This window comes from Salvelinus alpinus, chromosome 5, assembly GCF_045679555.1.
Source record: "Salvelinus alpinus chromosome 5, SLU_Salpinus.1, whole genome shotgun sequence".
Taxonomy (NCBI): Eukaryota; Metazoa; Chordata; class Actinopteri; order Salmoniformes; family Salmonidae; genus Salvelinus; species Salvelinus alpinus.
In genome coordinates, this window is record NC_092090.1 from 71723711 (window position 1) to 71739575 (window position 15865).

The 15865-nt window shown below is 42.6% G+C and overlaps 1 protein-coding gene across 1 annotated transcript; it reads left to right on the forward strand.

The window, feature by feature from the left end:
* The first annotated feature begins 5054 nt into the window (after nt 1-5054).
* Nucleotides 5055-7944, forward strand: LOC139575229 (chemerin-like receptor 1). The gene is made up of 2 exons (XM_071400205.1): nt 5055-5156; nt 6573-7944. Exons 1-2 carry the CDS (start codon nt 5088-5090, stop codon nt 7563-7565), a joined length of 1062 nt encoding a protein of 353 aa, XP_071256306.1. The 5' UTR covers nt 5055-5087; the 3' UTR covers nt 7566-7944.
* The last annotated feature ends 7921 nt before the right edge of the window (nt 7945-15865 follow it).

The following is a 15865-nucleotide window of genomic DNA, read 5'->3' on the forward strand; positions in this document are numbered from 1 at the left end:
TGTACTGGCCTGTCTCCTGGTAGCGCCTCCATGCTCTGGACACTACGCTGACAGACACAGCAAACCTTTTTGCCACAGCTCGCATTGATGTGCCATCCTGGATGAACTGCACTACCTGAGCCACTTGTGTGGGTTGTAGACTCCGTCTCATGCTACCACTGGAGTGAGAGCACCGCCAGCATTCAAAAGTGACCAAAACATCAGCCAGGAAGCATAGGAACTGAGAAGTTGTCTGTGGTCACCACCTGCAGAATCACTCCTTTTTTGGGGGTGTCTTGCTATTTGCCTATAATTTCCACCTTTTGTCTATTCCATTTGCACAACAGCATGTGAAATTTATTGTCAATCAGTGTTGCTTCCTAAGTGGACAGTTTGATTTCATAGAAGTGTGATTGACTTGGAGTTACATTGTGTTGTTTAAGTGTTCCCTTTATTTTTTTGAGCAGTGTATATACTGTATATATATATATACTGTATATATATCAGAAATCTTGAGTATGCAAAATAGTAGCTGCTATTTTAATTTGTTTCATTGCAATGTTTAGTACTGTGGTGTCCTGTAGTCAATAAGTACAATAGATGAATTGTTCTAAGCATTAGTGACTGCCAACTTGTTTATACAAGTGTTATAAATCAGGAAGTGGAAGTATTGTTCTGTTTTAGATATCCACCACATTGTTGACACTTTACTTCAGACTCATTGTCAGCAAGTGTGCCACGTGTGCCACGTTGTTCTTTAAAACAAGTAAGTCAATGTAAATGTTTTTCCGAGGTGTTTGTTTGTAAGACTGTAATATGCAATTAATGGCTGTAGTATAATGAAGCCTTGGTTAAATGCTGCAGTACATTGCATTGTACAACGCAGTTGTGAAAAATAAAAATCCCTTAACTGTTCTACATCTCGTAGATAAAAATAAAAACATGGATGCTGGTTGTGCCCTATGCCCAGTCTTAATATTGGGCAACATCAGTACCTGTAAGGGAGTGATTAAAGTGGCTCTACTCTACCTCACCTTCCTGTACACATAGCAGGGATTCATTACTTGTGCTCTATGTTCTTATAAGAGAGCTTATTTTATATCTATTCATTTTATTGATTCCTCCTGGATGCAGCACTACTGAGAAGGTGTTTTTCTCTTTCTCTTTCACTCATTCCCTTTCTGTCTCCCTCGCTTGCTTTTTTTGGGGTGCATGTGTGTGTGATATTCTAGTAATAGTTATGTTTGTGCACAATTCCCCCCTCTGATGGCTAGCTTCCACGGCTTCATCTCTGTCCTATATCAAGCAGGATATTGCTTGAGGGAAGCAGAGCTCCATAATTCGCTTGATCCACCCTGATAATTTTTTAAGAAACCACATTCCCTTTATGGGAGACTTTCAGGTCTTCTGTGTCAAATCTAAACCAAGAGACCTGGAGTTGAGAACAAGAGGATTTGGCAGGAGCAGGCACTGAAGCACATCGGCCAATGACAAATCAGCTGACGCAGCTCTACAGGGGGCTCAGCTCACAGGAAGTGTAACAGATTATGGGGAAGTCAAAGTTAAGGATCCACCACACTTAGTGGTAATTTATTTTTATTTATTTATTTTTATTTAACCTTTATTTAACTAGGCAAGTCAGTTAAGAACAAATTCTTATTTACAATGACGGCCTAACAAAAGGCAAAAGACCTACTGCGGGGACGGGGGCTGGGATTTAAAACAATTAAAAAAATTAAAAAATAACATATAAATATAATACAAAACACACATCACAACAAGAGAGACAACACAACACTACATAAAGAGAGACCTAAGACAACAACATAGCAAGGCAGCAACACATGACACCACAGCATGGTAGCAACACAACAACATGACAACATGGTAGCAACACAACATGGTAGCAGCACAAAACATGGTACAAACATTATTTGGGACAGGCAACAGCACAAAGGGCAAGAAGGTATAGACAACAATACATCACGCAAAGCAACCACAACTGTCAGGAAGAGTGTCCATGATTGAGTCTTTGAATGAAGAGATTGAGATAACTATCTAGTTTGAGTGTTTGTTTCAGCTCGTTCCAGTCGCTAGCTGCAGCGAACTGTAAAGACGAGCGATCCAGGGATGTGTGGGCTTTGGGGACCTTTAACAGAATGTGACTGGCAGAATGGCTGTTGTGGAGGATGAGGGCTGCAGTAGATAAGGTAAGAAGAGGTTCCAGATAATTATTTGACTGACTGCATAGAGGTCTGGGCCTGTATCCACAAAGTGTCTCAGAGTAGAAAATTGGTCAAAAGTGCTGAGAATAGAGATATTTTACTCCTATTCTTAAGGGTAAAATTAAAAGCTATGCATGATGCCTCTTTCACACCTAGTCGACAGATAATGAATAACGGAAAATGCTCCGTTATTCAAATAAATAAATGAAGTAATCCAACAATGTGTATGCCTCCATCTTGTCTATTTCAAATCTTCTCTCATTGATGGAGAGGTGGATCCACCCCAAAGTGGCGCATGTCATGATGACACTCACCTGTCTCGATTCATGAGAGAAGATTTGAAAAAGATAAGATGGTGGCATACACATTATTGGATTACTTCATGGAGCAAAAACATTTATTTATTGTAATAACGGAGAATAATGGAGCATTTTCTAAATTAAAACTCACCACCTGCAACTGGACACAGACATTAAAGATACACATTTGACCGGATCGAAAGCGAAGATAATATCACCAAGTTAATGTTGATCGAAAATTCTCTGTGCTATACCAAACAGTACACTGTTTGACTTTTCTGTAATTTCAACAGTAAAACACTGTAGGATGTACAGTATAGGATGTACAGTAACACTGTAGGATGTACAGCTAAAACTGAAAAATCACATTTACATAAGTATTCAGACATTTACTCAGTACTTTGAAGCACCTTTGGCAGCGATTACAGCCTTGAGTCTTGGGTATGACGCTACAAGCTTGCCACGCCTGCAGATCCTCTCAAGCTCTGTCAGGTTGGATGGGCAGCATCTCTACACAGCTATTTTCAGGTCTCTCCAGATGTTCGATCGGGTTCAAGTCCGGGCTCTGGCAACTCAAGGACATTCAGAGACTCGTCCCGAAGCCACTCCTGCGTTGTCTTGGCTGTGTGCTTTGGGTCATTGTCCTATTGGAAGGTGAACCTTCACCCCAGTCTGAGGTCCTGAGCGGTCTGGAGCAGGTTTTCATCAAGGATCTCTCTGTACTTTGCTCCGTTCATCTTTCCCTCGATACTGACCAGTCTCCCAGTCCCTGAAAAACATCCCCACAGCATGATGCTGCTACCACCATGCTTCACTGTAGGGATGGTGCCAGGTTTCCTCCCGACGTGACGCTTGGCATTCAGGCCAAGGAGTTCAATCTTGGCTTCATCAGACCAGATAATCTTGTTTCTCATGGTTTAAGAGTCTTTAAGTGACTTTTGGCAACTCCATGTGGGCTGTCTTGTGCCTTTTACTGAGGAGTGGCTTCCGTCTGGCCACTCTACTATAAAGGCCTGATTGATGGAATGCTGCAGAGATGGTTGTCCTTCTGGAAGGTTCTTCCATCTCCACAGAGGAACACCGGAACTCTGTCAGAGTGTCCATCAGGTTCTTGGTCACCTCCCTGACCAGGCCCTTCTCCCCCGATTGCTCAGTTTGACCTGGCGGCAAGCTCTAGGAAGAGTTTCCAAACTTTTTCCAAACTTCTTTCATTTAGGAATGATGGAGGCCACTGTGTTCTTGGGGACCTTCAATGTTGCAATGTTTTGGTACCCTTCCCCAGATCTGTGCCTTGACACAATCCTGTCTCGGAGCTGTACGGACAATTCCTTCGACCTCATGGCTTTGTTTTTGCTCTGACATGCACTGTCAACTTTGGGACCTTATATATACAGGTGTATGCCTTTCCAAATAATGTCAAATCAATTGACTTTACCACAGGTGTACTCCAATCAATTTGTAGAAACATCTCAAGGATGATCAATGGAAACAGGATACACCTGAGCTCAATTTCGAGTCTCAGAGCAAAGAGTCTGAATATTTTTTTTTTAATGGCAACATTAAGGGGTATTGTGTGTAGACTGATGAGAAAAATATATATATTTAATAAATTTTAGAATAAGGCTGTAACATAACAAAATGTGGAAAAAGTCAAGAGTTCTGAATACTTTCTGAATGCACTGTATACATGGACTGTGAAGTTGTTCATGAGGAAAACAGCACCTCTTCAACCTCAGGAGGCTGAAGAAATGTGGCTTGTCACCTAAAATCCTCTCAAACTTTTACAGATGCACAATTGAGAGCATCCTCTCGGGCTGTATCACCGCCTGGTACGGCAACTGCACCGCCCACAACCGCAAGGCTCTCCAGAGGGTGGTGCGGTCTGCACAACGCATCACCGGTGGCAAACTACCTGTCCTCCAGGATACCGACAGCACCCGATGTTACAGGAAGGCCAAAAAGATCATCAAGGACAACAACCACCCGAGCCACTGCCTGTTCACCCCGCTATCATCCAGATGGCGAGTTCAGTACAGATGCATCAAAGCTGGGACCGAGAGACTGAAAAACAGCGTCTATCTCAAGGCAATCAGACTGTTAAACAGCCACCACTAACACAGAGAAGCTGCTGCCTACATACAGACTTGAAATCATTGGCCAGTTTAATAAAGGGATCACTAGTCACTTTAATAATGCCACTTTAATAAGGTTTACATATCTTGCATTACTCATTTCATATGTATATACTGTATTTTATACCATCTATTGCATCTTTCCTCTGCCGCTTTGTCATTGCTCATCCATATCTTTATATGTATATATTCTTATTCCATTCCATTTACTTAGATTTGTGTGTATTAGGTAGTTGTGGAATTGTTAGATGACATGTTAGATATTGCTGCACTGTCAGAACTAGAAGCACAAGCATTTCGCTACACTCGCAATAACATCTGCTAACCATGTGCATGTAATTTGATGAAAAGTCCCCATTCGCCATGCTACTGGGTTCTTAACTCGTCCTTCTTTCATTCCTGAAATGTCGACGAGTCTCTACATGTTTGTTAATCATTTCTGAAGGAGCTCAATGATAACAACACATTGTTATGGAAGCTGCACTTTTTCTCAACGGAATATTTTAAATATTTTTCATAAGGTAAGGTTAACTTCAGTGGGAATCTTTACACCAACAGCATGTGTTTGTCAATGTCCAGTAAAATACAACCATTTTCTGGTGTATTCCTTTTAACTCTTATCTTTCTCTTAAGGTATTAGCCACACGTCTGTACTGTCAGCCGTTTGCTTCCAGACGTTAGGACCATTGCTATTGCCACTCTTATGCTACAAACAACTTGTTTCATGGAATGGCTTTTTAGTTAGTATAACATTTTCTTAAACTCATTGTTTGGTTCTATGTTATGAATTTAGTAGGTGAAGTTAAATGTATGTACAGTGCCTTCAGAAAGTATTCACACCCCTTGACTTTTCCCAAATGTTGTTGTGTTATAAGGTGGGATTCAAATGGATTTCATTGTACATTTGGGGGGGAAACGATCTACACAAAATACTCTGTAATGTCAAAGTGGAAGAAAAATTCAAACATTAGTCCCAAAAAATAGATACAACTAAAACACTAATATACTGTATATTGATTAGAGAAGTACTCAGCCCCTTGGTACTCAATTAATTTCTTTGCCACAACAGTAAGTTGCTAGCTAGTATTAGCTGGAATTCTCTACAACAAAATGCACAACAAATATTCACCAAAAACCCTGCATCTTATGTGTGATGTTCGAATAACATTTACAAACAAATTGATATAAATTGTACATTTAAATCATCACTTGGGAGTATAAAAATCACTTTTGACGTACACTGCTTTGCAACCAACAACTTACCGCTGGTTTGGTGCTTGTTCACTGGGACGATTCTAACCGAAACATCCTCCCTCGTAAGCAAGCTACGCAAACCAGCCAATAAGATGCCATGTTGAGTAGGTGAAGGCAAGACAAAACTAAAACCAAAAACCCATTGGCTTAACAATAGTGGCAAGGGGAATCACCAATATAACCCTGTTACACTCGTCATTTAACAATAGTATTGTATTTACAGATGGCATACACATTTGTTATTAAGGCACATGAAATTTCACATGTTCCAGAAGGCATTTCAGCCAAAAAACGTATTTAGAAAATATTCATGTTTTTACGTTCAAATGCCTCTCCTGTGAAGTAGGGACATCCAACATATGCCTAGCTCATACACCTAGCTTCCTGAAACGGGTCGTAAATGTGGAAAAAGTCAAGGGGTGTGAATACTTTTTGAAGGCACTGTATGTGTTGCCGCATTGAATACATCCAGTCTTAAGAAAAGGTTGTAGTGGTCAAGTACAACTTGAACAAGTTGTAGTATAGGCCTACCTACAGTGCAAGATGCATGTTTTTATTTTATTAAAAATGATTTACTGGATAACTGGAAGGACATAGCATGTCATGTTATTTTAGTTAGCATGCAGATGCAGTCATTACAGACCGGACCTATTCTGACTGAATCATTGCATTCCTTTTCTTAGGGTAAAAAAACAACAGAAATCATGGTTGCCTCACGCAACACAACAGGCTATGATGACTACGATGATTCAGTGGGAATACCTTCCCAGTCCCCAGTCATCTATGATATGTATCAGATGAAGGCTGGCTTTAGATACATGTATGTGTCAGTGTACTCAGCCAACATTCTGCTGGGTCTACTGCTCAACTCTGCTGTCATCTTCATGACTGTAAAATGCAGGTCCAAGAAGAAACTGAGTCAACACATGATAATCCTTGGCTTGGCTGTCACCCACCTCGTCTTCTGCCTCTTCGCCCCACTTTACCTGATCACTGCCTGGAACTACTTCTCCTGGACATTTGGGAAGGTTGTCTGCAAGCTGGGGTCCTACGTGATGTTTATGAACATGTTTTCTGTCTCACTGATGATCACCTTCTGGAATGTGTGCTGGAGTGTCCCTGGATGCTTTGAACACCGCATGTCCACCAACATGGTCCTGCTGTCCTGGTTCATTGGGGCCATACTGAGTACCCCCTCTCTACTGTCCAGGGAGGTTCAGTACACTGCCGATGGACACGTCTGCCTTGACAACTATGGCTATACTGGAAGCTCCCAGATGTCTAAAGAGGGAAGGGAGAGATTGATGGCAGTGTTGATCTGTCGCTTCATTTTCGGGCTGCTGCTCCCTTTGGGTGTGAGATGTGTCAGCTGTTGCTGCATGAACAGCATGGGAAACAACCAACTAAGGTCACGGGTTATTCGCCCAGTGACTATTGCCCATTTCCTATGCTGGACTCCTGTCATTAGTCTCTCTGTGCTGCAAGCCACAATGGGGACAGGCAGCAGGTTGTTCACATACGCATTGCCCCCGGCCACTGCCCTGTCAGTCTTAAACAGCTGCATCTCTCCTATCATCTGCATATGGCAGGAGAAGAAGGAACAGAGCCTGAGAGGACCCCCTCAGATGGAGGACAACAGAGACAAGGATGAGGAGATGACATCTCTGACACGCTAACCATAAGGAGGATAATATCCCTGAGCAGTAATGGGAAAACAACATACTGTAAACACAATTTGCAATTTATGAACAGCTTGAAATGTAGTTATAAATAGTGATATCATGCAAAATCTAAGATATATTTTTATGAATTGTAATAAATACTTTATAAAATTGTCTTGTTAACAACTCACTGTATGTATAATTAATTACACGTTGCATATAAAGACCTCTTGAGGTCATACATTACTTCTTGTTTTTAACCTGTGTTTATTTTCAATTCAAATGCTTGTCGAATAAAGATTTGATGAAACACATAACCATTAACATTTCTGAAAATACCTCTTTTCAATTCAATTTGACAATTTTCCAGAGTAAAAATGTGACATAAAAAAAATGTGGCATAGTGTGACAATTTTTCTAATCCGCTTAACACTAATTCCTAACTCAAAAATCACTCCGCTCTCTGTAGCTATGACACACTGGCTACTATCGCAAACCATGCTTCAGCTAGCAGCCTAGTGCAAGCTTGTTTGAATGGCCATACAGCAGCTAGTTTGTCCGCTTTCTGATGAAGTTGTACGGCACCAAAGTTATGGGACTGTTCTCAGAAATCAGCATGTATCTGACTCTGACAGCTGGCACTGTGTCCTGCTACTTCATAACATTTATCCAAAGCGATAACGTCACAGAGCGCAGTCAGCTTTGCTATGGAACTCGGCGCACTAATCACGACAGAAGAACAGATATTATGACAATTCATTTGTGCATTAGCTAGAACTTCAATACGCTAGCTAGCTAGCTAGCTAACTATAGAGGGTATTCAGCATTGAGTGTGTGAATTGGCGTTGTTGGCATCCATGCCTTTCGTTTCATTTGGATTGAAAAAGATTGGCTTTAGAATTTATGGCGGAAGTTCATGAAAATTGTATAAAAGCGTCTGTAGAAAAACAAAACAAATGGGTAGATATATACACTGAGTGTACAAAACATTAGGAACACCTGTTCTTTCCAGGTGAAAGCTATGATCCCTTATTGATGTCACCTGTTAAATTCACTTAAATCAGTGAGGGGAGGAGACAGGTTAAAGAAGGATTTTTAAACCTTGAAACAATTAAGACACGGATTATGTATGTCTGCCATTCAAAGGGTGAATGGACAAGACAAAATAATTAAGTTCCTTTGAATGGGGTATGGTAGTAGGTGCCAGGCGCATCTGTGTCAAGAACTGAGTGTGCCAAGAACTGCAATGCTGCTGGGTTTTTCACACTCAACAGTTTCCCGTGTGCATCAAGAATGGTCCAACATCCAAAGGACTTTCAGCCAACTTGACACAACTATGGGACAGATTGGAGTCAACATCCTTGTGGAATGCTTTTGACACCTTGTAGAGTTCATGCCCGACAAATTGAGACTGCTCTGAGGGCGAAAGGGGTTGCAACTCAATATTAGGCAGGTGTTGGGAGAGACCGCATTTTCTCTATGAGAAAACCAAGCCATTGTTGTGTGTCTGTGTGCACTGTTTCATTATTTATAGCTAGACCTTCATTAGGAAATCTAATCTGCAAGGTACATGAGCGGGCCTCCATGTACTCCGAGGTGAAAGGGACTTTGCTGAAGTGCATCAAAGTGGGTCAGATAGGCTGTTCCATGCGGGGGGCAGTGCTGCTGCTGTACTGAAATATTGACATACTTGGCAAGCACACAGATACTGCCCCAGGTTTAGGTCAATGATTTAAATGCATTGGAGAGACTGTTCCCATGAAACATCTGATAACAACATAGTGTAGAGGGAAAGAGATGTGAAAGTTTTCTAAAGAAAAAAAGAACATTGTATTAATATTACACAATTAGGTAATATTCTTAGGCCGGCATTACATCAATTGCAGATATGGCTTTGACATACGTGTGGTCGACTCTATTACTTAATAACACAGTGTCAACAGGGAAATCTTCTGAAAGAGATCTGTGATTTTAGCTAACTGTGTTTTTATTCTGTTCCCAGGCTCTGCAGACCTTCAGAGAGCAGTAGCTCTCTTTATCTCTATAGAAATACTGCATACAATAAAGGAAGGTTTTAGCAATGAAAACATGTAGATAATTGGGTCATTGTGAATATGTACCTTTCAGATATGCCCAAATGATTGCATTGTCATTGAGATGATTGTCTATGAGACATGTTGAACATTAGAGCCAGTACCCACGTTCTGTTGAAACATGTTCATTCTGTATCACGACGTGAGTCAAGTTCATGCAAAATTATTCCGAATATTTTTCATTCCCATTGTATAAAGGGCTGCTATGTCTTTATCCAGGGTTTGAGGATAAAATCATGCATTCACACAATGTACAGTAAATAGATCCCTATTTCTGAGGTCTGATCAACCAACCACCTGAAAATGTAACTAGCCATTGCATATTGTGCTCAGTCTATTATATAGTACAGTATGATTTCACTATAGTTGTCATTTAAATACATATTTTCTGTGTATTTGAGTATTTTCAAGTACTGAGGCCCGAATCAAAATACACATGCATACACACACAACCATGATAACAAACGCAGTATACACACATGCACACATGGTTTTTGTGTTCTAGATATGCAGTAATAGAGTGGTGGCCTAAGGGCACACACTTCATGTGTTGTGAAATCTGTTGTGAAATGTATTGTAATGTTTTTCAAATGGCATAATTGCCTTCATTTTGCTGGACCCCGGGAAGAGTAAGGCAGCAGTTAATGGGGATCCATAATATATACTAATACAAACAACTGTTGTCTGATTCTCGATTATAATGATATTGGAATAATAATGAATTTTATTCAGTATAATGGTTTCCTGCATAAAACAAACCAAACATGTTCAGTCACCACCTTATCTGAAGGACAAGTGGATAAACAGGTTAATGTCAAGCCCTGCGTGTCTCTGCAGGCCTACATTGAACACCACACATTGGCTGCTGCTGTAGGCTAAATGATAGAACAGCTATTGCCATGTATAAATGTTATGGAATATATTTTCTCCATTATGTTTGATAATAGGCCATTCTGGTAAGCCTACATTATGATTCAATAGCCACAGCCTGCTTGACCACTGTCTGAAACTGTAATTTAAAGTGGGTACAGCCTCAGTGTTCACAGTAAACGAGTGCTGGAAGTTGCACAGAATTTTAACAAACAAGTTTGCTCTCAGCAGACATGAAATTTTCTCATTCCCGAAGAAAATTAGAGGGAACATTGCCCATGACCGCATGGCCACACAAGTCTCCAACTCAGTCATCAAGTTTGCAGACGACGCAACAGTGGTAGGACTGATTACCTGGTGAGAACCCTGGTGCCAGGAAAATAACCTATCCCTCAACGTCAACAAAGGGGGCCGCAGTGGAGAGGGTCAAGAGATTCAAGGTCCTCTCACACCAGAACAGTCATGAAGAAGGCACAGCAGCGCCTCCTCTCCCTCAGGAGTCTGAAATGGGCCCCCAGATCCTCAGGAATTCTTACAGCTGCGCCAACGAGAGCATCCTGACTGGTTGTATCACCGTCTGGTATGGCAACTGCATCACTCTCAACCGGAAGGCCCTACAGAACTGTTCTCCGTGCTCCTGTAGGGGTGTACAAAAGGTCAAAGGTCAAATAACGGGTGCTTATATTTGTCCTGTTTCACGGCATGTACAAGTGGGTCACCTGTACGAGTGTGAGGTGTGAAATGGGGAAGGGCTTGGAAGATCACTGTAAATAAAACTTTTCAAAATAATTTCAAATTAATTCTTATAATTATCCTACTATTTGAAAGTATTGTCAAATACTTATTTCAAATACTATTTTCAAATACCTGGGTTAAATGCATAGGAGTGTATTTGAGTCAGTGAATTTGTGTCACACCCTGATCTGTTTCACCTGTCTTTGTGATTGTCTCCACCCCCTCCAGGTGTCGATTATTTTACCCAGTGTATTTATCCTTGTGTTTCCTGTCTCTCTGTGCCAGTTCGTCTTGTCTGTTTCAAGTCAACCAGTGTGTTTTTCCCGTGCTCCTGCTTTTGCTAATCTCTCTTTTGAATGTCCTTCCGGTTTTGACCCTTGCCTGTTTTCTGGACGCCTGCCCTGACCTCGAGCCTGCCTGCCACTCTGTACCTCCTGGACTCTGATCTGGTTTTGACCTTTTGCCTGTCCACGACATTTACATTTACATTTAAGTCATTTAGCAGACGCTCTTATCCAGAGCGACTTACAAATTGGAAAGTTCATACATATTCATCCTGGTCCCCCCGTGGGGAATGAACCCACAACCCTGGCGTTGCAAGCGCCATGCTCTACCAACTGAGCCACACGGGACCATTCTCTTGCCTACCCTTTTTGGAATTAATAAATATAATACACAATATAATATAATAAATATAATACTCAAACCATCTACCTCCCGTGTCTGCATCTGGGTCTGGCCCTGAGCCCTTATATCAAATCTAATTTTATTTGTCACATACACATGGTTAGCAGATGTTAATGCGAGTTTAGCGAAATGCTTGTGCTTCTAGTTCCGACAATGCAGTAATAACCAACGAGTAATCGAACCTAACAATTTCACAACAACTACCTTATACACACAAGTGTAAAGGGATGAAGAATATGTACATAAAAATATATGAATGAGTGATGGTACAGAACGGCATAGGCAAGATGCAGTAGATGGTATAGAGTACAGAATATACATATGAGATGAGTAATGTGGGGTATGTAAACATATAAAAGTGGCATTGTTTAAAGTGGCTAGTGATACATGTATTACATAAAGATGGCAAGATGCAGTAGATGGTATAGAGTACAGTATATACATATGAGATGAGTAATGTAGGGTATGTAAACATTATATTAAGTGGCATTGTTTAAAGTGGCAAGTGATACATTCTTTACATACATTTTTCCATTATTAAAGTGGCTGGAGTTGAGTCAGTATGTTGGCAGCAGCCACTCAATGTTAGTGGTGGCTGTTTAACAGTCTGGTGGCCTTGAGATAGAAGCTGTTTTTCAGTCTCTCGGCCCCTGCTTTGATGCACCTGTACTGACCTTGCCATCTGGATGATAGCGGGGTGAACAGGTAGTGGCTCGGGTGGTTGTTGTCCTTGATGTTTATGGCCTTCCTGTGACATCGGGTGGTGTCGGTGTCCTGGAGGGCAGGTAGTTTGATGCATTGTGCAGACCTCACTACCCTCTGGAGAGCCTTACGGTTGTGGGCGTAGCAGTTGCCGTACCAGGCGGTGATACAGCCCGACAGGATGCTCTCGAATGTGCATCTGTAAAGGTTTGTGAGTGCTTTTGGTGACAAGCCGAATTTCTTCAGCCTCCTGAGGTTGAAGAGGCGCTGCTGCGCCTTCTTCACCACGCTGTCTGTGTGGGTGGACCAATTTAGTTTGTCCGTGATGTGTACGCCGAGGAACTTAAAACTTACTACCCTCTCCACTACTGTCCCGTCGATGTGGATAGGGGGGTGCTCCCTCTGCTATTTCCTGAAGTCCACGATCATCTCCTTTGTTTTGTTGATGTTGAGTGTGAGGTTATTTTCCTGACACCACACTCCGAGGGCCCTCACCTCCTCCCTGTAGGCTGTCTCGTCGTTGATGGTAATCAAGCCTACCACTGTAGTGTCGTCTGCAAACTTGATGATTGAGTTGGAGGCGTGCATGGCCACGCAGTCGTGGGTGAACAGGGAGTACAGGAGAGGGCTCAGAACGCACCCTTGTGGGGCTCCAGTGTTGAGGATCAGCGGGGTGGAGATGTTGATACCTACCCTCACCAGCTGGGGGCGGACCGTCAGGAAGTCCAGTACCCAGTTGCACAGTGCGGGGTCGAGACCCAGGGTCTCGAGCTTGATGACGAGTTTGGAGGGTACTATGGTGTTATATGCGGAGCTGTAGTCGATGAACAGCATTCTCACATAGGTATTCCTCTTGTTCAGATAGGTTAGGGCAGTGTGCAGTGTGGTTGCAATTACGTCGTCTGTGGACCTATTGGGGCGGTAAGCAAATTGGAGTGGGTCTAGGGTGTCAGGTAGGGTGGAGGTGATATGGTCCTTGACTCTCAAAGCACTTCATGATGACGGAAGTGAGTGCTACGGGGCGGTAGTCATTTAGCTCAGTTACCTTAGCTTTCTTGGGAACAGGAACAATGGTGGCCCTCTTGAAGCATGTGGGAACAGCAGACTGGGATAAGGATTGATTGAATATGTCTGTAAACACACCAGCCAGCTGGTCTGCGCATGCTCTGAGGACGCGGCTGGGGATGCCGTCTGGGCCTGCAGCCTTGCGAGGGTTAACACGTTTAAATGTTTTACTCACGTCGGCTGCAGTGAAGGAGAGTCCACAGGTTTTGGTAGCGGGCCGTGTCAGTGGCACTGTATTGTCCTCAAAGCGATAAGTTGTTTAGTCTGTCTGGGAGCAAGACATCCTGGTCCGCGACGGGGCTGGTTTTCTTTTTGTAATCCGTGATTGACTGTAGACCCTGCCACATACCTCTTGTGTCTGAGCCGTTGAATTGCGACTCTACTTTGTCTCTATACTGACGCTTAGCTTGTTTGATTGCCTTGCGGAGGGAATAGCTACACTGTTTGTATTCGGTCATGTTTCCGGTCACCTTGCTCTGGTTAAAAGCAGTGGTTCGCGCTTTCAGTTTCGCACGAATGCTGCCATCAATCCACGGTTTCTGGTTGGGGAATATTTTAATAGTTGCTGTGGGTACGACATCGCCGATGCACTTGCTAATAAACTCGCTCACCAAATCAGCGTATTCGTAAATGTTGTTGTTTGACGCCGTGCGGAACATATCCCAATCCACGTGATCGAAGCAATCTTGAAGCGTGGAATCAGATTGGTCGGACCAGCGGTGAACAGACCTGAGCGCGGGAGCTTCCTGTTTTTGTCTCTGTCTATAGGCTGGGAGCAACAAAATGGAGTCGCGGTCAGCTTTTCCTAAAGGAGGGCGGGGGAGGGCCTTATATGCGTCGCGGAAGTTAGAATAACAATGATCTCGGGTTATACCAGCCATGGTAGCACAATCGATATGCTGATAGAATTTAGGGAGTCTTGTTTTCAGATTAGCCTTGTTAAAATCCCCAGCTACAATGAATGCAGCCTCAGGATATGTGGTTTCCAGTTTACATAGAGTCAAATAAAGTTTGTTCAGGGCCGTCGATGTGTCTGCTTGGGGGGGAATATATGCGGCTGTGATTAAAATCGAGGAGAATTCTCTTGGTAGATAATGGGATTGTGAGGAATTCTAAGTCAGGTGAACAGAACGACTTGAGTTCCTGTATGTTGTTATGATCACACCACGTCTCGTTAATCATAAGGCATACCCCCCCGCCCCTCTTCTTGCCAGAAAGATGCTTGTTTCAGTCGGCGCGATAACCAGCTGGCTGTACCGACTCCGATAGCGTGTCTCGAGTGAGCCATGTTTCCGTGAAGCAAAGAACGTTACAGTCTCTTATGTCTCTCTGGAATGCTACACTTGCTCGGATTTCATCAACCTTGTTGTCAAGAGACTGAACATTGGCGAGTAGTATGCTCGGGAGTGGTGCGCGATGTGCCCGTCTCCGGAGCCTGAGACGGAGACGGGCACATCGCGCACCACTCCCGAGCCTGACCAGAAGACCGATTCGTCTGCCCCTTTTACGGCAACGTTGTTTTGGTTAACCGGCTGGGATCCGATCCATTGTCCTGGGTGGTGGGCAAAACAGAGGATCCGCTTCGGGAAAGTCGTATTCCTGGTCGTAATGATGGTGAGTTGACATTGCTCTTATATCCAGTAGTTCCTCCCGAATGTATGTAATAAAACCTAAGATTACTTGGGGTACCAATGTAAGAAATAACAGGTAAAAAAACAAAATACTGCATAGTTTCCTAGGAACGCGAAGCGAGGTGGCCATCTCTGTCGGCGCCGGAAGTTGATGTTATAATTTGAGTATTTCCAAAATCATTCCAATATTTTAACTACTTGTCTTTTCAAATAAAAATGACTAAATACTTACTTCCAAATGTCTTTGAAATGAATTCAAATGCCCGAAATAGTATTTTGAACCCACGTCTGTACAGTATACCCAGGAAAGGGCTGAAAGTAGCACATACAGTTGTGGCCAAAAGTTTTGAGAATGACACACACATTAATTTCCACAGAGTTTGCTGCTTAAGTGTCTTCAGATATTTTTGGCAGATGTTACTATGGAATACTGAAGTATAATTACAAGCATTTCATAAGTGTCAAAGGCTTTTAAGTTGATGCAAAAGTCAATATTTGCAGTGTTGACCCTTCTTTTTCAAGACCTCTGCAA